Source organism: Accipiter gentilis, chromosome 10, assembly GCF_929443795.1.
Source record: "Accipiter gentilis chromosome 10, bAccGen1.1, whole genome shotgun sequence".
NCBI lineage: Eukaryota > Metazoa > Chordata > Aves > Accipitriformes > Accipitridae > Astur > Astur gentilis.
This window is the reverse complement of record NC_064889.1, coordinates 8,524,712-8,549,059: the sequence shown is the minus strand read 5'-3', so window position 1 is coordinate 8,549,059 and position 24,348 is coordinate 8,524,712. Positions and strand designations below refer to the sequence as shown.

At 37.0% G+C, this 24,348-nt stretch overlaps 1 protein-coding gene across 15 annotated transcripts in view; it reads left to right on the top strand.

Moving 5' to 3' along the window:
• TJP1 (tight junction protein 1) overlaps positions 1 to 24,348 on the top strand; it is a 199,370-nt gene that overhangs the window by 151,410 nt on the left and 23,612 nt on the right. For all 15 annotated transcript variants that reach the window (XM_049813285.1, XM_049813284.1, XM_049813286.1 and 12 more), the window contains 11 exons: positions 3,115 to 3,171; positions 9,415 to 9,539; positions 9,757 to 9,859; positions 11,311 to 11,590; positions 12,202 to 12,305; positions 13,063 to 13,231; positions 13,593 to 13,737; positions 20,013 to 20,149; positions 22,534 to 22,639; positions 23,480 to 23,630; positions 24,172 to 24,280. In XM_049813285.1, the coding sequence (XP_049669242.1) occupies positions 3,115 to 3,171; positions 9,415 to 9,539; positions 9,757 to 9,859; positions 11,311 to 11,590; positions 12,202 to 12,305; positions 13,063 to 13,231; positions 13,593 to 13,737; positions 20,013 to 20,149; positions 22,534 to 22,639; positions 23,480 to 23,630; positions 24,172 to 24,280 (1,486 nt within the window). The remainder of the gene's footprint in view (positions 1 to 3,114; positions 3,172 to 9,414; positions 9,540 to 9,756; positions 9,860 to 11,310; positions 11,591 to 12,201; positions 12,306 to 13,062; positions 13,232 to 13,592; positions 13,738 to 20,012; positions 20,150 to 22,533; positions 22,640 to 23,479; positions 23,631 to 24,171; positions 24,281 to 24,348) is intronic.

Here is a 24,348-nt window from a genome sequence, read left to right as displayed (position 1 = left end):
AAGATGAGCCTAAGAAAACTCTTCATTTTAATAAAGCATAAGCGTAAAACAAATCATTTTTCCAACACTGAAGTCATGATACCGTAAGTCTCTTCTGTTCTTTTTATTCTTAATACATGTAGAGAACCACAGATAACATAGACATAGTATCTGGAGTTTGCAAAGTTCAAATGCTGTCAGTTGTCCACTTGCATTTCAAAGGTACTTAATGGTCTCTATTAAGGTACTCTAACCCTAGACTGTAGCATCTTCGTATTCTCCTATATTCTCAGTTTCTGGGGTGTTAGGCTCTATGTATTTCTCAGTTCCTGCTGAGTCACCTTGGATTTCCACTAAATCCCTGGTGGATGACATTATTTGGGGTACCAAGCTTGGCACCAGCAGTCAGAAGGGCTGGTACCATTACTGCAGACCTATGCTGTCTTCCCCCCCCGCCCCATCCCACCCCTTAATTAGAAGCAGTGTTTGCCATTTCTAGAGACTTGGGAATTAAGTCCTTACAAGATTCCTGAAATTCAAATGCTGTATGAAAAACAGAACACTTTGAGTATGGTCTAAGAGCAGCATCACAACAGGGACTTCAGCTGACTTCTGCCTCAGTTGTCGGTGCTTAGCAGGGTGAGTACCTTCACAGGTCTTCATCAAAATTCTCAGTCTTTTGTGAGTGAATGCAATTCTTTACAGATGAGAAACTAACTCACATAAGCAGTTCGCGTCAATGCCAACAACTCACCTCAGGCTGCCTTTGAACTGTTTTCACTGTTCTTGATTGGACTGTTTGGGCATGCAGAAAGAATGAAAATAACATATTACTTGGTTTGCTATCTAAGTAATGGATATTTGATGTTTCCAAGTCTTGTGAATTGGAAATGAATGTATTAGTAAAATCTAGGGGAGGCGATAGCAATACATGAGTGGAGGAGATAGTGTGAGCGAGAAAACGGAGAAGAACAAGCAAAGGAAGTGGAAAGACTGAGCTTCTACAGGAGCAGTTCTCAGAAGCGTGTTACATAGGTCATTTCCATTTTTCTTAGTCATTGCTTAGCTCTGGGATCGCCAGTTCTCCCAGATCCAGTGGGAACAGTGCCTAGCTGGTTAAACTGGATTTTATCAGTCTTTGCCATATCCAGAATCAGTTGGTGTGTTTGCACCATGCCCTGTGTACTGAGCTCTGACAGTGAGGCATTTAGAACTCAGAGCCATTGAAATCTGGGTACCTCGTTAGCCAAGTAGCTCAAACTGCTGTGCTAAAGTGCCTCTGACTTCTGATGAAGTGTGGTACCTGCATGCTGTTGCCAGGACAAATGTGGTAAATGAGCCAGTCAGGGTAACCACTTTGTTGATAATTGCAGATAGAAATGAGGTAGCCTATTTCATTTACAGTGTGAATTGAGACTTTTGCAGTCCTTTATTGGATTCCTGTTGCACCTTTTTCTGAACAGGAGCTATTTAGAGGTTTTTCTTCTAGAAGTTTGCTTGCAGAGATAATTCTTCACTTGTTGACGAGATGTTTTGCCCGAGAAACTCCTGCCAAAACTAAGACAGAATGAGAGCATCAGAAATAGGGAAGAAAATCAGTATTCATTAACTGTTTAGCAAGCAAACTGTTCTGTTCTGTTTCAAAGATGGCTTTGTGTGTGAAGATCGTTACTGGTTTAATATATATTTGGTCTGCTTTTAAAAAGCTGGAGAGAAATAATTCAATTCTGAGGTAGAGTTGAATCAATTTATAATGCAAAGGAGTAAAATTTGGTACTGAATGGAAGCGGAAAAAAGCTGTTGGAATGAAATATATCCCAATTAAGTTGCACCAACACTTTCAGGAGAAGTGAACCCTGAAAGAGAAATGAGCAGTAACACAGCATATCCTAACCGTTTAAATTAGAGCACAAAACATGGAGGGAAAAAAACCCACGTCTTTTTGCGGTTGTGACAACTCACTTTTTAAACCTAGCTGCAAATTCTGTTATGAAACTGGATAAAGTTTTCAGAGGTATTGATTGTGAGAGTAAACACTCCTATTCCTTTTCTGTATTGTATTATACAGGACTGGATTAAAAGTTAGGGGTACTTTTTGTTGTAGTGGCTGAGTAACCAAAACGAAGAGTAAAGTAGACTTTCAAAAAAAACCAACACTCCCATATTGCAGAGATTTTTGTGTTCTGATTCTGTTCCTTATCCTTAGTTAGTGGATTGCTTACTTATGAGGGGGGAGGGTGTGGAGCAAAACACTGGGAGCTCCCTCTGGAAAGGTAGAAAATGTAGCAGCAGCAGGATAGCAGGAGACTTCACACTGTTAGCTGTATATTTCCGGCTGCCTTTCTGCCTGTTTTCAAGCCTTTGGCTCTGCTCACTTTTCCTCCCTCATGCCATCTTCCTTCTTCCAAATGTTTGCTTGTCATGGCACATTAAGTAGTGTAAGTGTCTGCTCTTTTAAGCAGAAATGCAGGTATGTAAATATTGTCATAATGTTACTGTTTAATCTAGTTCCCTTAGAGAGGACCTTGTTTATTTCTGCAGTGCTACTGTTCACCAAAGAAATTAGTGTACAGTGAACTGTGGAGTTGGTTAAATGTGACCTGTATGCATAATACAGTAGCACAGGTACTGTAATCTATAGCTGATCATTCATGAATTAGTGCTAATCTGCATATGGTTAGAACAAGCAAAAGGACAATGTTTGCAGAAGTATGAAGTATGTAAGTTAGAATATCAATACAACTGATTACAATGGAAAACTGTAAGTGGACCTTGGGCTAGCTTCATTTACCCTACACTTAATGAGCAACCAAGAAGAGCCTACATCACAAATGCTTCTTGTAGTCCTTGCCTTTAAACTTCTTTGTAACTTCAAGTTCTGAAATATACGGAAAGTAGAAATCCATTTTGCTTGTTCATTCCCCTGACACCCCCTTCCCTAGGAGCTCAGGAAGTTCAGATGTGACATATAAAGACAGGAAATATGTAACAAATGAGCCAGCCCTACTTCTCTGTAGCTATTCAATATGAATATTAATGTTACTTGTGAGTGTAAGTTTCTAGTTGTGGTTTTGTATAGTCATTTAGACTTCACTGTCAATAGGTGTACTAATCTTTGGGTTTTTTTCTCCTTAGAGCACAACAATGGAAGAAACAGCTATATGGGAACAACACACAGTGACTCTTCACAGGGTAAGTTCATACAATTGGTTGTGTATGCCTAACCCAGGATACTGGTAGCTTTTGAAAACAATAGGAAAAAGCCAGATGTCAGGAAGTAAAAGAAAAGGAAACTCATATTCCTTTGTTTAAATTTAGATGTGTTGTAAAAGCTCCATTTGATAGTAGCTCTATTTGTTGGGTTTCAGAGATAAGCCTACCTACAGAAAACCATGCAAGAAACAAAGCTTTAGATTACTTCTGTACGTAACTGAAAGTAGTTAGAGGTCTAAGTGTTCATTAATGATTGTGCTGTAACTATACTTAAATATTTTAAAACTTCATTTGTAGGGGCATAAAACAAGGTAGTTAAGTATAAATAAATGTGTTCAAAAGTGCAGTATTTGCTTGCCACTTTCTTAAATTAGTGGCTGAAAATAGTGATTTTTTTGGGTGGTGAGAACGGGCACCTTACGCAGAGGAATGCGTACTAGTAATCAGTGACTAGAAAGACAACTTTTACATTTAGCTTGACTCCTATTTTATTTTAGTTATTCTTAAATTGATTTCTGGTGTGAAGTTGTACAAAAGAGGCAATAAGGAATGAGTTGCTTAGGGAGAGTCAGAACAAGGTGGGATGCCATTTTTGGCAGCAGCTTAACTTTAAAGTGACCGTGGAATTATGGCCCAAATAGCTATATTCATTCCAGCAAAAGGGAGATGCGCTAGCGTTTTCTCAAGGGAGCAAGTTACATCATTTGCCTTCCATTCTTCAGCATAGAATCAAGGCATTTTAGAATAGTAGCATTGATGAGATGAATGGACCTTTGACTAAAAATGTGTATGCATGGATCAGCTGGTCAGATAAAATATTAATTCTCTGTACAAACCTATTATCTGTTGAATCTAATGAGTGTAATGTTGTTGATTCAGAATAACTGTTTTAGTACCTGCCCTCTTAAGAAGAGAACAGTTATGCTCAGTTTGAGCAGAAGGCTGTCTAGCACAGTGCCCTGTCTCTAACTCCAACCACGTTAAAAGAAAAGTATAAGTAAAACCTAAAATGTGTAGTGATACTTACCTAGGCTGCTCTTCAAGCTTCCAACAATTTTTAGGTCAATGAGTTCGTGAGCAAGAAGTATTATTTCTATATGTAATTGCCCTTCATGTTTTCTTCCTGAAGCTGTCCAGTCATCCCTGGAACCTGTGTGAACTTAAAACTTTTTTTTTCGTATGACTGCTTGAATCAGTTATGTCTTATATTCAAAAGCAACCAAAAAATTATATAGTAATATAAGGTTTGCTAGTAGACTTGATGGTAGTTTACCTTCCTTGAAGGGGATATTTTTCTGGTTAATTGGAGCAGTAACCTCAGTGAAACCTGAAAATGAGTTCAGTCAGTGCACAAAGGAGTAATGCAGTATGGTATTAACTTGAACAAATTTTGAAATAATAGGTAGGAACTAGAAATCATGTCTTCTGCTTGTGCTTGCAGTATAGTCAGAAGTCCTTGTGGAGTATAGAAGTGAAAGTGTGATTCAATTATAATTTTGATTATGATTTTTTTTTTAACGTGCCAAACTTCTGCCAACTCTACTGGTTTAACAGTTTCGTTAGCTGAGTATGTATCTCTCACTTGGATGATGAAGGGTGATGGCATGTACTATTAATAACTCTGATAGCATTAATTTAGCTAATTAAAAACAATGTTTTCAATCTGCCAGATAACAAAACCAAAACTATTATGCTAATGTTAAGCAAACTGGTGCTGAGAATTTATCCTTAGCACTGGGAAGAGGATTTAGGAGAGCGACTGCATATTTGCTTGTGGGGATTCTGATTTCGCTTTTTACTTGTGACGTTCTTGTGGTGTTAGATTATGAAGTAAATGAGGTTACTTCAGTTTAGTCAGAGGAAGTGAAATGCATCCAAAATCTCAGTTATCCTCAAAGATATCTAGAAGTTAATAGAATTGGAATAGACTCAAAATGCCACTCTGAGTGGTTGTGGAATATTTTCTGTGTGAGGTTTATCTGCTTCACTTCGCTGAGCTACAGAACTATTAGAGACCATCTACTGTCAGCCACACAAAAAACATTTTGAAGAACTGAATTTGCTTTCTCAATGGCTTAGCTGAGGGCAGTAAGCTGGCTGCGAATGATGGAATTAATGACGTTTAACATGTGCTGAATTTCAATGGGGTACATGCAAGTCATGCTTCGTGTTACTGGCTTCCTCTTTATTGGTATGCCTGTGAAGCTCTTGATTAATCTAACTTTTATTGTACATTCTGTCAGTATTTGCCTTCAGAAATGAGGCTAGACAAGTCATTGGAAGAATCTGATGCAGAACAAATTTGTCTAAAACCTTAGTAAGTCCCCTTGGGAGAGGCAGACAAATCCAGAGTTGGTGTCAGTCTAGGTCAATTCTTGTCTCTTCACAAGGACCTGCTTAATGGCAAGCAGATCTGTTGTCCCTAGAAGTGCCCCAAAGAAACTATGTAACCGTGGTTTCTTTTTCCATTTTAATTGGTTTTTATTAATAGTATTTGATCAAAACTAGTTAATGAGTAAGGACCACTAACTTCTATTTTAATGAGTAGCCTTAAAAATAGTGAGGAAATGCAAGTTGTTTGGTAGGTGGCATATGTGTGTGTTAACAAAGATAGATAGAATATTCTTGACTACTTTTCTTCCTGTTTTGAGACTCACTTTTGCCCTGTTGGTAATTCCACCACTGACAATTTTACTTCATTTTAAGTCTGTGCTGTTCTCTACTACAACTTCATTGTTCCTGTGTGTGGCAGGGTAGGATTCCTTTAACTCTTCTTGGGCTCCATAAAGGTAGCCAACACTAAAAACAAAGCAGTTTTGGTAGTAATCATAAAATTTTAGGAAAGTAGATATTATTTGTATGCAACTTCTTTCTGAAGGAAAAAAAAAGCCACATTAGCAGGTACTATATATAAGATATTCTTGTATCTTATCTATAAGGTATTCTATCTGTATAGTCTCCTGATTAGTTTTTTTGACATGTCAGTGTCTGAGGTATTAAACATTTAAAAAATATGTCTGTATTGTTACAGGGGCAGTTACTGATTTATAAACCAATTAATGGCAGTTCAGAAGTGTTGTTACATACCTTAAAAAGATAAATGTTTTGGGTTTTGAACATGTTTTGATCCTGTAATGGCCTTTTAAAAAGGGGATAGTATGGCATATAAACTTGGAAGATGAGCCTTACAAAAGAGAAGGGAGTGCTTTACACAGGAAGCTCTTGTTGAAGAATGCAGCTTTGCTCACTTCTTCTGAAGAGTTTCTTCTGATGACCTTTACTTTCCAGAGACGTCATTACAAATTAGGGACAAAGTATGCTTAATCCCAGTAGTTGCAGTATACATGTGTCAGTTTAGACACTTTGATATGGTTCAAACATGAGATTTTTTTTTTTATTTTTTTTATCCATCTGCTTAGAGAATCTGGAACAGAGCTTTTAAGCAGTCTGACTGTGCTGTGATTTAACACAGTAGTTAGTGAATTACAGCACTATTGTCAAAAGACTTATTAAAAGCTATTTTTGGGGAGGAGAGGCTTGAACTTCTAACCAAGAGGTTTTGTTCCCTTTCTTTACTATCTTTCCAACTTCCTGGACTGCTGCTTAGCTCTTAAGATGTTGAGCCAGTCTCAAGTTAAAGCTTATCAGGTAGCAACAGTATTATCATTTATTGGGAGATCTTCTGGTTTTATATACTTAAGTGTGAAGGACTTTAAGGAGGAACCATGCGCTTCATGTATTTTGTGTGTTTCTTCGTATTTGGAGCTCAACTTGTGTGTGTCTGCGTTAGATGTGTCTCCTTCCCCTAAAGAACAGAAACCAGGTATGTATGTACCTTCCTGCTTCTCCCATGCTGCCCTACTGTGGGAGAGCAAAATAGTACAGTTTGTTCGTTCTTCTGTTGTCACTACAACATCCGACAGGTGAATTTGTGATGGGGCAGACTTCTTTTTTATTTTAAATGCAGTTTTACTTGATATGTGTTTATATCTTGTATAACCTGTAGTGATCAACTTCTTAGTATTTCCAGACATGCCTAGGAGCTAGGTTCAGTTTTCTGAGGGTAATTCAGTTTATCATTTATCTCTTAAGATGATGGTAGGCAGCAGGATAAAATGAAAAGTAGTAGGCTGAGGTTTAGTGGCAGGTTTCTTATTTGAGCTCTTAAATTTTCAAAAAGATCTAGTGTTTGATTTGAACTTTCAAATTTGGAGTATTTCTGAAGACTTTGATTTATGTTATTAGAAAGCCTTTATTCTGGTCTTGTTTCGCTGCTGTCTGTATATGAGACTGCATTGTTTCAGGGCTTCTTGAAAAGAACAACATTAAAGTATGAAACTAATCATCCTAATATTGGTGATTTGGTTTGCAAATCTACTCTAAAAAAATAAAGGCAAGCAGCAAGATGAGGTTTACAGTGAGTTTCTGCATATCTGCTGGCCTTAGCCTGATGACTGTATTTCTCTTCATGAGTGGAGAACTATGGGAATTTTTTTGTTTTATGGTATAAGGAAAGATAGAGAACATTTAAATGAAGTTTGACATAAATGTCTATGTTATCTCCCTTCTCCCTTTCCTTCCCCATTCAAATATAGTGCAAACTGAATTCTGTTCGTTAGAGTAATGGAAAACCGAAAGATGAAGCAGTGGCATGAGAAGGGGGAAATATTACTATTTTGAAGGGGTGTTTTGTTACATATTTTCACAGGCTATTATGTATTCTCTTTGTCAACTATCTGAAAAATAAAATGGAAAGAAAACCTCAGCTCTGGTTATAAGTAGTCATTATGATCCTTTAGACTGTCCTCCTGTGTGGCACAGGGTTTCACTTAGTAATTCTTGATTCCCAGCCATGATTTCTGGTTGAAATGTATTTCTGGCTGGAATGTATCTTGAAAATATGTCCAGTTTTCCTTTTAATGAATTAAAATGAATGTAAAAGTGGTAAGATGTACCTGTCCTCACTACCCCACACTTGTTAGACCAACTTATCTTCTTCATACCTGGCAACAGTATTTAACTGTTGAAGTCAATTTCTGAACAGTGAGTCTCCAAATCTTTGTTTTTAATACTGCATGGTTCTATTCACTGCTTACAGGCTAAATCTTTTTATGACCTCTATTTTGGGGGGAAATAGGAAACAGGTTTCTTGAGCAGTAATTACTGTCCAAAAAGCTGAACATCATGTGTCTTACAGCCAGATACAGACTGCCATGTTGCTTCTGCTGTCACTGTAAGGTTATGAAACCCATTGCTAAAGCTGGGTCATGTTTGGTGAAAAGTCTGAAAAAGAAAGGGATAAGTCTGCCAGTGTGGAGCGTATGCTGTGTGAAATGGAGAGGAGGAACTGACTGAAACCTGATCTTTTCCATCCAGTGACTGTGTTTTGCATAGTCAAAAATTTCAAAATAAATTATTAGGCAAAATAAAGCATCTAGACAGTAATACCCTTCTGACAATGTTTTCTGGGCAATGATGGAAGAGCTAGATAGTTTTGCAAATCAGTTATATTTAGAAAGTTTATTTCCCACCCTCACTGCTTCCAGGCAGAAATGTAAGCAGCATTGTTGTATCTTAAAATAAGAGGAATAACTTTTTAGAGGCATTGACCTTGCTGTAGTGGCAGGTCACCCTAGAGGGAAAAGACTGAAGCAAATTACTTTTGTTAAGATGCAGATGATTTGCAAGTGCTGACAAGGTTTTGATGTATTTAATGGTACAAGTGATCTTGGTATTATTCCTAAGAACTGAGCCTGCAGTCATACTACTGTGTGCTACGATCCTGTCAGTTCCTGATCTAAGTGAGGTCAAGCTGGGTAAATACCATAATGTGAAATCTCAAAGTACTGCAGGAAGTGATAAGGGTTTGAATCAGTATCTCAACACAGTGGTATGGTATGTTGTGCTTACTGAAGGTTGAGGTCTTACTGATGACCAACTGAGGCCCAGGACACAAAAATGCAAGTGAGAACTCTAATATTTTGTTCTTGGGAGAGATTGGGTAGTTAGTCTGAAATTCTCTGCCTAATAAAAGTGGTTTTTTAATTTATTTTTAATCTCTTTCCTCTTCTTGGATTGCATAGCATTGCATGGTTCAATGATCCTTCTTTCTTGCAGAAAGTTGTATTCATCTCGTAAGATCTTTTTGTGTTTGACACAGGAATGTGAATTGTGACCATGTAAGTATTAGAGAGTAAAAATATTTCTCGTGTTACATTATAGGCCCCTGGATTTGGATTTGGTATTGCAATATCTGGAGGAAGAGATAATCCTCACTTTCAGAGTGGTGAGACATCTATAGTTATTTCTGATGTGCTGAAAGGAGGCCCAGCAGAAGGACTGCTACAGTAAGTGCCAAACTATACCTGAATTCTGATTTGGGGGGCATTCATTTTGGTCAGTGAAAGCTTAACCTCTTCATTGTTTTGCTCTCAAGATATCTGTCTGTAACTGTTTGTGTAGTAGGTTTATAATACTGGTAGTTTGTTCAGGGACACTCATTCCCCAGTATTTTCCCCTTGGCCTAAAGTATTTATACTGTGCATTGTGATGCTTTTCATTTAGAGAAAATGACCGTGTTGCAATGGTTAATGGAGTTTCAATGGATAATGTCGAGCATGCGTTTGCTGTTCAGCAGCTGAGGAAAAGTGGGAAGAATGCCAAAATTGTAAGTGAATGTCCTGAAGATTTTAAGCTAACTTAAATTCTGTAGTTATAGAGCAAAAGTGAAGTGGTGTAATGTCTGCTATGAAATACATGCATGATGCAAGGTCCTTGAATAATACCTCTGTGATGCTTCAGGTTTAAGTGATGATCATGACATGTTTATCATGTGAGTCACTGAAAATTTTTTTTAAAATGTGAGTGGTGATGTTTGGGTAGTGTAGCACTGGATACTTCAGACTCCTTTTCTTTATGGTAAGGTTCTCAGTTTGCTAAAAGTTCAATTCTCAGCTTTCTTTAATATTTATTTGCTTTGTGTGCATTTTTGTCAAGTTTTTCAAAGGCTGGTGTATGCTAAAGGACTTTACCCACTGTTCAGGCACTAACATAGTTCTCTTTAAGCTCAGCAAGCAGTTTGCCAAAATAAAGTATAATTACCTCGATTCCTATAATTTTGTAGGGTTATTCAAAGTGGTTGGCTTTTGAACTTTGCAAAACAAAACAGGTCATCACTAAAGGGTAGTAATCAGGCCTTTGGTAGAAGTTTGAGATTTATTTATGTTACAGAAAATAGAACACAAATGCACACTGTTTAACAATTTCTTAATTGAGGAAAACAGACTTTTAGGGCTTGTAGAAGAGCTGTTGTGCTGACAATTTTGAGTGCTCATCTGCTTTACTCCAGTTGCAAAAAATTGTGTTGTGTTTTGCATTTGTAGATTCAGCAATTCTTTAAAGCTTACACAAAATATGTGGCGAGCTGTGCAGGGTTTTCAGTATCTTAAGTATTTAGTGTGTAGATTTATATGGGGAAAAGCAATTAAGGAAAACTTTATGGTATTAACTTGGTTCAGTTCTGTAACATAGCAAATAAACCTCTAAACAGGGTTGGGTCTTATTCTGGAAACAGCTGACTTCTTTAGTGCAAACCAACTTTGAACTTTCAGTGGGAATGTTCCCCTTCCTCTGTGGCTTGCATAAACATTGCTTTGGAAGATTGGGAAGCTTCATAGTTGAGGAGAATTACTGTCAATAACGTACTGAGTATACAGATTACATGTTAGCAAAAAGTTTTTAGCAGTGCCAGTAGCTGATTTGTCAGTTTAAGCAAAGAGAGAGGGCATTCAAATATGTAGCTCTGTGAAGACAGATTATTGCCTTATGCTACAGAGGCTTTTATTATCCCTTTGCCACTTTTGCAGAAGCAAAAAAGGACTAAAACAAGTGTAAAAACAAACATACCCCTCACCTCAGAAATGGGTTTCTAGTAATATGTATGGATGAGTCTCCTGTATTAGTTGGATAGAATTTTATAATGAGGGTGTAATAATTTAGAGCATTCACTAATACATCTGTGTGTTTTCTTTTGACTTTTGGGATTAGCTTGGCTTCTGACATTTAGTAATACCATTAGCATTACATAGCCAGAGGCTGATATCTAGTGTTCGATTGTAGACTATCCGAAGGATGAAGAAAATTCAGATTCCAGTGGCTCGACCAGAACCTGAACCAGTGTCTGAAAATGAGGATGATAGCTATGATGAAGAGATACGTGATCCAAGAAGCAGCCGTGGTGGTCCAAGTGCCAACAGAAGGCATGAGAAGAGCTGGGTAAGAGATCGAAGTGCTAGCAGAGAGAGAAGTTTATCACCGAGATCAGACAGAAGGTCGGTTACTTCCAGTCAGCCTGCAAAACCTACTAAAGTAACACTGGTGAAATCGAGGAAGAATGAAGGTAACTAGTATGTAATTTTCTTGCTAAAACTTTTGCTAGTTTTTAAAGGTCAACTGCTTCAGTCAGTGTTATGTTAAGGGCTTCATGGACTGTATGAACAGTGCTGTTAACAGTTTGCTAGGCCATTTTACCAGTAGCTAGCTAAAAAATTTAAAAGCTGCTATTGTATTTCTGGTGGTATTTTTCATACTCCAAAATACACGTGTTTAAATAAGGGTGAATTATTGTATAGTTTAAACAAATACCAACTGTGCACCTGACATCTGGTAGTCAGTGGCTACATACCTTCCATATACTTTAGTTGTGTCTTCAGTGTCTGTCTTGTTTGAAAGAGGGAAAATTGTAGGTAGCATCTAAATTAAGGTATTGAACAACAACTATTACAGGCAAAGTTGGAAGAGATTGATATAATGGTAAATCCATAGTGTAATTCCACTACAGCCCTTCATGTGCCAAGTTCACTCTCCTCTGTGTGTTTCCAGTGTAAATATATTGTAAAGCAGTGTTGTAAATCTTCAGATGCCTCCCTCCTTTTTTTTTCTTTTCTTTTTTTTTTCTTTTACTGTAGCTTCATCAGTTTTCTTTTTTCTTTTATTGCTATTTATATAAAGAGTATGGTCTACGGTTGGCAAGCCACATATTTGTGAAAGAAATATCCCAGGATAGCCTGGCAGCAAGAGATGGCAATATTCAGGAAGGAGATGTTGTACTGAAGGTATAGTAAATGGTGGTGGTGGTTGTTCAAAGGGAAAACTCATTGATGTAACTGTTCTTAGAATTAGCTCTCTCTTAATAGTGTAATTATTTTTAGTAGATGATGTATCATTTTTTATTAAATTATTTCAAAGATCAATAAATATAAGTATAAATCAACCTTAAGGAAAGGAAAATTATAAAGCATTTTTTGGTTTTTTTGGTATTTTTCCCCAGGCCTTAATCAGACAAATAATGCCCACTATAAATGCGTAATAGAAAATATTTGGGAATTTAAGAGACTTTGGCCCTACGTTCTTAGTTATACAGTATGATGTTGTGGAATTGTGGTATTGAGCAACACTAGAACTTTCCTTCAGTTTAAATTTTGATTTTTTTATTATTTTTTTTTGGTAGAGATCAATAAACCCAGGGCTTTTTAATTCATACTAACAATTTCTATTCCAAGATATTGCTGTAAATGTCTTGGTGCAGAAAACATACCATTCCTTACTCAGCAGTGCTGGTTCGAAAAACATAACTAATATTTTAAAATTTTTGTATTAGTGGTAGAGGCTTTGTCTTTGAAAGATTAAAAATAATTTTCTATATTATGTTATAGTTCGGATGTGCCCAATAGTCTTCCATTGTATTTTGGTAATTTGATAAATATCTCTAGCTATTTCTAAATATCATCAGACAGAAACCCACTATCCTTATTGGAGATTCACTGTTTTTTTTCAGTAAGTTTATATCTGCTCTTTTGTACTTTGTTCCAGATAAATGGCACAGTGACGGAAAATATGTCATTAGCAGATGCAAAAACACTAATAGAAAGGTCAAAAGGCAAGCTGAAGATGGTTGTTCAGCGAGATGAACGAGCTACGCTGTTGAATGTCCCTGATCTTTCTGACAGTATTCATTCTGCTAATGCTTCAGAAAGAGATGGTGAGTATAAATAAACTTGACTTCCAAAGGGAGAGAAGAATTCCCTGTGTTATGAAGGTGTGGAATACCAGAGTGGGATGAGAGGGTGGGGAGGAGAAGAGTTAGGAGTACGATTGTCATGTGGGTAAATTCTTGTTTGAATGTGATTGAAATCCACATGTTCAAAAACAGAGAGAAAAAGATATAGTTCCTATTCTTGTAATTATTCTTTCAGGAATATTAATTTTACTTGTTTTGAAATAATAAACATGGATTTAACATCTTCATAAAAATTCTCTGCAAAAGCTTATTTCCATTTGAGCAGGTCATGCCACCATTTTAATTACAATCATTTCATGAAAAAACAACTTTTATTTAACAGACATTTCAGAAATTCAGTCGCTGGCATCAGATCATTCCAACCGATCACATGACAGGCCCCGCCGCAGTCGTTCACGATCTCCTGACCAGAGGTCAGAGCCTTCAGACCATTCCAGACATTCTCCACAGCAGCCCAGCAACGGCAGGTGATGGCAGCATTGTATTATTTTTAAATCAACTATTTAATGTGACGTATAAGTTGTAGGAGTGCTTGGATTTATACAGTGTGACAAATGTGATGCAGAACTATGGTAGTAGTAATATGGCATTCTTTCTCTCAAGAGATGCAGCTGATAGTGATCCAAATTTTCTTAGACTTCAGGAGAAATTGAACGTTTAACTTCAGTGTTATCAGTGTTATCCCTTTTTTAAACATAATCTTAGAGCATGGTTGTATGAATGACAATGTAAGTTTGATAGTGATATATTTTATTGAAGCATATGTAATTATATTTTGGTTTTAGAAAGCAGTTAGGTGCAAGGATATTTGAGATGACTAGTAGCACAGCTCCTGTTGAATGTCTGACCTGGGTAAACTTGTTGAAATCTTGCTTTATTTAGGCATAGGCTTTTGATTTTACTCACTAGCCTTCTTTAAATGTTATCTTATGTTTCTGAATACATTTAATTCTTACAAAGTAAGGTGTATTGCACAGCAGCTTTTCCAATGTAAATTTAATATTTGAACTTGGTAGTGGGACTTTCATGGTAATTCTGAAGTAGGTAAGTCTACCTTGATATGAATTCAGAGAAGTGATCTACTGTATGGTTTGGATTTTTTTCTTCTGCTATGTGAAACTTTAGCCTTAAATAACATAAATCTGTCCTGTTTTGCATTTCCACAGTTTGTTGGACATCTTAATATATTGAAATAGAAATGCAGCATAGGATTTCTGATTCTACTAAATATTTTTCATAGAAAAGTTTATCTGCTGAGTGCTCAGAGATGATGGAACAGAAGTTAGAATTGATCTGTTGCAAATTCCAAATTCAGAGCCTGTATTTGAAGCTTTTCAGATGCTGTGAAAATTCTGAAAAACAAATTGCAGCTGGCTGTCATAAAACTAAGATATGCCTGATTGGTTATTAATAACATTTTGTTTGCCCAAGGGGAAAATAATACTATACCTTAAAGATTTTTAGTCTTTTAATGACTAATAAAATTGCAAGGTAGATCTTACCTGCATGTATATCTGGTTCGGGTTATGGATTACAGACGCCTTTGCTTCTCTTCCTTGTATATTGTTTGGAGGGACCACAAGGCATCAACGTTTGTTTTCAAGTAGGAACTCCATATTAGTGGGGAAAAAAGCAGGGTCCCAGATGCAGGGATTTGATTGTGAAGGTTGTGAGGTCTCTGTCAGATTTAAAACCTTCATTTCTTGGCATGCGTTTCTAATGCAGTGTGAAAAGGTCTTCTGGAAGGAGGAACAACAACAAAATAAAATCCATCAAAACTGAAACTATGACTGACTGACCCTAGTGTTAGTGCTTTCCTGTCCTATTATAGTGGTTTAGATCGGTGGTCACTTCCTCCCTATGGACTACACTGTCAGAAGAATTAAATCCTTCCTGAGAAGGAACTTTGAAGTTATCTTAACTCTGAATGCATCTGCTTTATCTACTTCATGAACAAGAGCTACCTTGGCATGGATTGACTTCCTGTTGGATATGTCCCTTTCAAGATCAGAAGATCTGGGCCCTGAGCCACATGAAGAAAAACGTATTAAAAGCAACTTCTCTTTGTAGAGGTTATTTGTGCAAGTTCAAGTCTGCTGTAAGATCAAATTAATTGCAACTGCTTCATTTTTTAAAAGTTTGTGGAAAATGTGGATGGGGAAAAAAAACCAAAACGCTTGAGAGCAACAAGCTGAGGAAGAAAAGGTGCAAGAAGTCCTTAAACTGAGCTTAAGGAGGACATTAAAAATGTATTGAAAACACTGAGTCTTTATTTAGACTCTGTTCTGCCAAGTGTTTGTATGTTAATGAGGAGAGAAATTCCAGGGGAATCCTCTTAGTCCTTTCATACAAGCTTAACTACAGACTTGACACTCTTAGGTGTGCACTAGAGTACAGAAATCTGCCAACAGACTTGCTTCTGTATTGCTTTGAGTTCTGGCAGGGTCTTCAGTGTTGTCCATCTTTCAGTATTCCATACTGGTATGTACACCACTGTGCTTGCAGTTTTCCTGGATATAGAATTTCCATAACAATTGCTATTTGAACAGTCTGTCAAAGTAGTTTTCTTTAGTCCAGAGGAAGTTTACAGATGTCTTTTGAACAGTCTTTATAAAACTCAGATTCTAGAACACGCTGTTCTTAATTTACTAATAAAAAGGACTAATTACGCTTGTATGGGTTTTTTCACTTGTGGAGGATGGCAAATTATCCATAGTCAGTTTTGAAAAGAATACAGAGAATTAATCTTACAAATCTCCAGATGCTGTGCTAGAGACTTGGAAATTTTATAGCCAGCTGATATTGAATTAGGTACTAAGTGTATAAGATATATATATGTCCTGGTTTTGATGAGAAGCTCTCTGAGCAGATCATGTTTTAAAGGTTAAGTGTAGTTTTAAAAGATGCATATAGTTTTCAAGATGTGCAGAACAACAACTGTTCAGGCAGAGGATAAATGCATCTTAAATGTGGAATGTTAGATAACATAAGGCAACTTTGTATCATCTGTTAAGAGCTGTACTTAAAAAGCTGGCATGAGCAAAAGGGATCTCTGCACCCTAAGTTGGGGAGTACTTGGGAGGAAGTATCATATATACTCATTCTTACCTATCTGGCCTTACTGCTGGCAGTAACAAGTCATTGAGCTAGATAAGCTTTTGGTGTGACCCATCCTGAAAAGTGGCATTTACAGCCAGGTGCTGGCAAGCCTGCCAAATTACATCTCTGGGCTGCCTTTTACCAATTGAAAGAACTCCCACTTGGGAATTTTCTCTCTTATGCTGCCTTCCTCAACTGGGTACTAGAATAGTAAAAAATGTTTTCTGCTAAGTTTAATGCTTCAGCATCAGCAAGAAAGATGTGGTAGCTTGAAGAAATCCCTGTAGAGGTCATCATCATTTTTGGAAGGATGAGGTTGATTTCTGTAATACAGCTGTCAATTTATATATTACACAAGAGAGTTGTTCTGTCCGTTTTCAAATCAAGTTGAAAAACTGGAATATAGGACAAAAATGAACACCGTTTTGAATGTACGTAGGAAGGAGCTTCTTGGCTCTTACTATCTTCTCATGCTAAACAGTTTGAGATAGGCTAAAAACACATTTGGAAAGAGCCTACGTGTTCATATTTTTCAAAACTTTTTCTGTGCAAACAAACATTCTAACTGTGTGTTGCAGACCATCTTTTTTTGTTCTGAAGTAATAGCCACTGTTGATGGCACTCGTGTAGCTGACTGCATTTTGTGACTGAAGGTTATTTACAAATGCTTCTGTTAGGTATACTTTAAAAGGGGGGGGGAGGGGGAGGCAGGGCAGGGAGGAAGTTAGGTAAATAAAGGGGGCCCTGACAGAGCACAGATGTTAAACAGTGGTGTCACAGTGCACACAGTGAACAACACTTTTGTCTCTTGGGAAGCGCAGCTGTCAGTTTTTAACAAGTTTCCATCACTTAGAAACAGTGACAGCATCAAGTTGTTTCCTGTATCATCTTGTGATTTGAAATACTTGGTGCTTACTGGACAAATTAAGCTAAATCAAGAAAAATTATACTCTCCTGCCGTTCTGATTTTTTTTTTCCATTTTGTTCTATCACAGTTGTTTTTCTATCAGCTTTTCCCCCATTTAAACTTTGTTGTCTTATCTAGAATAGAACTGACCTTTTGCAAGCATTTTAGTTGGCATGGTGTATTTGCCAACATGCATAGCATTAGCCCAGTCTGGAAGCATATTGCTTCAGAGATTTACCTGACTATTTTGTGCTGTGCTCTCAGTGTCTGTGTTTTAGTTACTGTTCTTGAGAGCTGTTTTCTTTCATATTTATGCTCTGTTTTTTGATATATATGTGAGTATAAAAGCAGCATAAAATTATAGAGGGTTTGGACTATGTGGAGAGGAAATGTAAAATGAACCTTGTCCTTGTGTAGTAATTGCAGTATTTTTGGCCTTATTTTTAAAGCAAGACAGAGATACTACTGTTTTGGAATAATGCTTCTGTTGAGTGTTCGGACATGCTTGGAAACAGGTAGAGATGGTTCATGGGGACATTTACTGTAATATCTCATTACCTAGTGCTCATTACCCAAAAATCTTTGGATGGGGAGGGGTATTAGTTGTAGCTTACACTACTGCAGGACTTTTTTTGTTTATAAGACACATAACATGCATTTAAACAGCTAAATGTATGTGTCTGTATTTAAAGAGCCAGGAACTATTTTCAGGGGAATGATGAGTCCAGTCATATTTTAGTCTAGTGCTGGAAGTAAAATACATAAGATTTCAGCTTATGCACTTCATTTTAAGTACAAATGAAAATATGCTGGAAATCTGAAAGAGAAGTAAGAAAATTTTTGTTCTTCAAGTTTAAGAACAAAGTAGAAGGATAAATGCTTACTTTTCATTTTGCTAGATGTAATGGTTTTAGCATCATTTTATTCAACTCTGGAAGCACTCCACCCCCAAGAGGTTTATCTGAATAAAAAGGGACAAAAAAGGATTTTAAAAATCAGGCTGCTGTATTTATTTTTACTAATTATTTAAAACAAGATGGTTGTTTACAGTGCAAGGGTGCCTGTGTCTTCCTGGATTGTTCTGATGATTGCAGCATTTTTGTGTATTCCGGTTTTTTTAGTTGCCTTCAGACACAGTTTTATAACTAGCAGAAGAAAGTACTGAGAAGTCTTAGTGTGTCTTGGCTGAATAGCTAAGCTTTGTTTCTGATGTTTCAAACTTCACTTTGCTTGAGGAAAGCACATTCTGCTGGTATTTAGATGTTTATTCTTTCTCACACATCTTGGATGAGTAGATTTGCTGGCATCTGTTTTCCTAAGTCATATTTCCAACTCTTGGCATATCGGTTCTGATTCAAATAAACAGTCTTTGTATAATGGATTTTTTTGGATACATTTGTGCTTTATGGAAAGTGATACTCATTATTGCCTAGTAGCACCATCTAGCTGTTGGTAGTGAAAAAGTTTCCTTTATGACAGGAGATGGGCTTGCACCTACTGACCAAGCCGTTGTTATCTTTGAGGAAGTACCTTTTTTCCCCTCCTTGGCAATTAACTCTAATACCATATAAAAAGTTGCAATTTGTTTGTGCATGTGTCTTCTCGCAAATACTTTTTATATCCTTGTTTATTTGCCAACTCTCAGGAGCTGGATAGATACTTTTGAGCATATCATGACTTTTTAAGAATGTATATGCTCTGGAATTAAGACTATCACTTTGGCGTATTGATCTACTTTTGTTTTCCAGCTGATTATTAATGTTCATCTGTTCCTTACCTAGTAAATTATTTACTGTTTCAAAGATAGCAGCATAACAGTTAACACTTCAACATGCAGCATTATGTTCTGTTCAGTTCTGCTATGGCACAGCTAGCTGGTAGCTGTATGTCTATGTAACAATACAAAAATACCTGATCTTTTGAGCTGAAAGAATAGAAATTATGTTCTTTTGAGCTTTAGTTGCTGTCATCATTTAAAGAACACGAGAGGATTTTTTTTCTTTTTTAACTTGTCATATATGCCTTTGTTTTACACTATAAGCATGTGTAGGAAATGCATAAGAAGCAGCAAGTTGTCTTTTTATTTAAAATACATGGATGACTGAGTGTGAGAGAAGCACTCCTCTCTGATAGCTGTGGATTGAAGGCCTCATCCTCTGTGAAGACTGAGAAATCAGGGGCATGTTTGCATTCTACATATTAGCTCTGCAAAGCCCTACCAAGAGCCACACTGGCAGCACTTGTGTTGCAGGGCAGCTGCCATACAAAGGAGCAGATAAATTAGCTTGATCACAGCAAAGCCTATGAGTTAAGTCTAAAGAGCCATGATTTCTACAGGGAGGGGTGAGAAAAAGACCATCTTAACTGCTCTTCTCCCCTTCTTCCCTTAGCTTCTCAATTTCTTCTATAGCTTTTAATATATAGCACATGTGTATGACTTCTGTGCTTGAAGCAGAACAGTCTGTTTAACCATGTCATTCCTCCTTCTAAACAGTCATATGTAGAGAAGTCCTTTATTAATGTGAAGTTAGGGACAAAATTCTCAGATTTAGAAATTGTAAAAATCATTAATAATGTGATAGTCTTAAGAACAAAATCTTGTTAAATAGTAATTGGTAATTCCTTATCCACCAAGTGTGAACTTCATGAATTAAAAAGTTTATTCTTTAGTTTTAGTAGACTGAGGTCATAAAAACAATTCTATATGCACAGTGGAATCTTTTTTTTCTAATATAGTCTTCGAAGCAGAGAAGATGAGAGAGTAACTAAACCAGGAGCTGTCTCTACACCTGTAAAGAACACAGATGATATTTCTAAAACTATGGAAGAGGTAGCAGTCGAAAGAACTGAAAAACAAACTCCACCACTCCCAGGTAAAAACATTAAAATGTATTCATTATGCATGTTGTTGAGAATGCATGACCAGTAAAGACTTTATGCTATTGCATATATGGACGGTCTTTGTAACCATAAGTGCATTTATATTTTAGAGTTTTGGTCCTGAAAACCTAAAGTGCGGGGTCTGCCCATTATATAGGGGTCAAACTACAGTGTTTAGAGCTGTATTTATACGTGATGATTGTCAAGAGTTTTGTCCTGATCTCTCAAGCAAGGTTAAAATCCATCATCTCTTTTTGGAGAATTAAGCAGTAGACTGGGTCTTATGGGTTACTGTAGCAGACTATATTTAAAGAAGTATGTAGTTAAACCTGTTCAGAACTGCTGTTTCCAAGACACAACTCAAAACACTGAAATGCTTTGTTACTGTAGCACTTACTAACTACAGTCATGGACCAAGAGGGCATTTTAACAAGTACAGTACAACTAATAAAACCAAAACAAAATTTCATTCCTTTTTTCCAAAAAGGGAAGGATAAGCTAAATGGCAGCAGATAAAAGCCAGGTGGTGTAAAAAAGAAAAAAGTAAGATAATACAGTGACAGGACACTGTTCTGAGCAGGCTGACTTACAAGATTTTTGTTTACAGAATGAGGTCCCTTAGTGAAATTATAAGTGGAGAAAGAGGAGCTGTGCAGATAGTTTAGAGGGAGCTGTTCTTGAAAGGCTGGGTAGAATAAGAAAAAGCACATTCAAACTTGAAAAAATTTGAAGACTTAATGGATGAGCAATGATGCTTCTGCATGTAGTATTCAGTAGCTCAGTGAAAAGTTATGATGTTGATAGACTCCGAAAGATCTTGAAAATGAGAATAGTAGATTTTCTGATGCAGCAGCCGTTACTGGAAAGATTGTCATAGGAAGTGACCTTTTGCAGTGGTGTTATGTAAAGATGCAAATGAAGTAAGTTTATATTTGCCAAGATAGAGAAAGGATGTAGTAGTGAGATTAGAAAGATGAATTCAGTATTTCTGTAAGATACTGAAGATTAATAATCGGCATAATACAAAGCCAGCCAGGATAGGAGACCCTTGAGATGGTTCTTAATCCAAAGTAATGTACTAATAATTGGTTTGAGGGACTGGCAAGCAGGTAGGAAGTGCTGTGGGGATTTTGTTGGTTAGTGGAGAAGAAGAAATGTTCTGTTCTTGGGTGAATGGGAAGAAGCATAGAACCATTAGCTTGGGTGGGAGGAGATGTAGGCCAATACATAAAGATAATACTTAAAATTTGTTTCTGCGGATAAAATTAACTTGCCATAATACATAATCTGAGATAAAAAGGTGCAATAAAGGGCATAATCCTTTAACAGCATCACAGAATGCTCTAGGAAAACGACAATCTTTCAAAGAATGTAATGAAAATGCGTTTAGAAAAGTAGTTGGCGGATTGTGTGACAGTTTACTGCTTAGACTAAGGGCAAGATGACTGTCACTGTTTATTTTGTCAAAGGAGGTCGGAAGCAGAGTATTGGTTCAGAGGAATCATCAGAGGCTTAGGCTAGGAAAGGGTCATTAAAGACTTAAAGGTAAGTGCTATGTTACTGTATGGTAAGGGCAAAAGTCGCATTAGCAGAGGCATTATTACCAAACTGCCAACTGAAATTTCGAACTGATTTGTTTGGCAATTTGGAGGGAAGACAGCATAGTTGTTGGGAAGATCAGGGATGTTAGAGTAGTTCAAAGCCAGCCTAGTTTGAAATCAGCTTTTGTCAAGTGTGCAGAGATAAGCCTTAAATACAAATTCTTCTAACCAAGCATGTAGCAGAGAAGAGCCCCTATTAGCGCTCATTACTGAGGGAAGACTGCAGTGGCAGTTACTTCCCAGTGACTCCAGAGAATCTATGCAGCAGAGAGCCACACTAAGTGCTGATCTTTAAGAACCACCAACTGGATCAAAGTAAGCATTGAAATCTGCCTACCTCAAGGCATGCAGCAGTAGCTCGAATGTTTGTGGTATATTTGTTTCAAAAATTGAATTCTTGAGGGAAGAGAGCCAATGGAAAGTGAACAAGTTACATCAGATAAATCAAGATGAGAAACAGCAGGGTTGCAAGTGGTCTTGTAAGCATGAAGCCTTCTAGTTCTTGTTTTATGGTGTTCAGAGTACTTAATGAAGTACAAAGAAAGTTTTGGGACTTCACTTCAGTAAAGAAGTGATAATTAGGCCAGTAATTATGCTGCTTTGGCACAGTGAGTGTCTTCTGTTTTAAGTTTCTAGTATTTCACTTTTAAGTGGGTTTAAGTGGGGTAGAAGGAGGCTACTGAAGAAGTCATTAAGCTCTTAATTAAAAGTTAAGCTTTACTTTCTCATCTTTAAATGACCAAATGGACATTTGAAATCTTTTGATGTTTTAATAGAACCAAAGCCAGTGTATGCACAAGGAGGTCAGCCAGATGTGGATTTACCAGTCAGTCCCTCTGATGGTCCTTTACCCAGTTCAACCCATGAAGATGGAATGCTTCGGTAATGCAACTCTAAACTCTATTTGAATCTGCCTGGTCCTTGAGCAAACTAAGCTTTTATCCAAGGAAATGAATAACCTGTATAAATGGTCTGATGTAAAGTCTAATATAGTGTCCTGACACTTCTGTTCAGAACTACTAGGGTGAAGACTTTAGGTTTATTCCTGAGTCTTGTTGGCACCTATATTGTGTAATATACTGTTTTTCAGTCTGTTACTTTTCTATGGAAATGAGCAGTTACAGTTATCAACTGGTGAAAAGAATTTGCGGTGTTTCTCTCTCCCTGAGCACCCCCAACCCTCTTGCCCTGTTACCATCTCCAGAGAGAGGAGAGATACTGTGGCATGTTCTTTTCCTTTCATAATAGTTGGAGAGCAATAAAGGTCACTGCAGAAATGTGTGAAGTCATGATGTGGAAATGAGTCTGCTTCAACTGGGATCTCCTTTATGGACCTTAGTGTACAATGAGAATAGATTCTAGTTTGGTTTTGTCTCAAACTCATCTTGATCTCTTTAGAGCCGAAATAGATCTATATGCCAGCACAGCTCTTTAAAAGGAGGAATGTTTTTGGAAGAGAGTGTCAAAGTGCCTCACTTAAATCACTGTAAGAGTGTAAGGCAAATCCCACTAAACAACTAAATACAGTGGGGTGGGTTTTTTTGAAGTGCTGATAATGTGTGTTGTAATGCTGCAGTTTATAAGCAGTTAATGGTATGTATAGCTTAATGTCCTCTAACTGAAATGATAGGCAAATTAGTTCTTTGCATGTGTTCAGTCTCAAATTTACCAGGTTATTTTGTGCTACTGCACCTCTAAGTGGAAAATTTTCTAATACTCCAGGCCAAGCATGAAACTGGTAAAATTCAGAAAAGGAGATAGTGTGGGCTTGCGACTAGCAGGTGGCAATGATGTTGGCATATTTGTAGCTGGTGTTCTGGAAGACAGCCCTGCAGCAAAAGAAGGATTAGAGGAAGGGGACCAAATTCTCAGGGTATGTAAAAAATGGTAACGGTACAAATGTTTTGTGTTACCGAAGTAGGTTTTCCTTCTGTAATATTGAATATATTGCCTTTGTGGTTCATACAGGTGGGGGGGGGGGTTTGTATGTAATTATTAGATGATTTAATAGTAGCAAAATCTCCTGTTACTATACTGTTGCTAGGAAGGTTGGTAAGTTTCACATTCAATTTCTTGGACTAATTCAGTTGATAAAGTTGTTTGGTTTTTTTAACTGTTGGGTCACTAAATTGTCAGGGGGCTCTGTATGTTAGTAATGTCTATAGGTGCTCCATAACATGGATCTGAAGAATATCAAATGAACAGCTACTTATTATTCTGGAAGCTATGCTTTTATCAAGAAATAAAGTGGTACAAGAGACATCTTGAGATACACGCACTTGGTGTGTATGTATGAAACTGAGTAAAAAAATCCCAAATCTTAGCAATAAGTTAATTTAGATTTCCCATTGTATAGTTAAATCTCTGTTACAATGTCATATGCTAAATCAAACTGATTACTTCATTGATACCAGGTAAATAACGTAGACTTCACAAATATCATCAGAGAAGAAGCTGTCCTTTTTTTGCTTGATCTTCCTAAAGGCGAAGAAGTAACCATTTTGGCACAGAAGAAAAAAGATGGTAGGTATTTGTATATTGGGAACAATTTAATAGACTGCTTGGGACAATATAAAAAGTATAGCGAATGA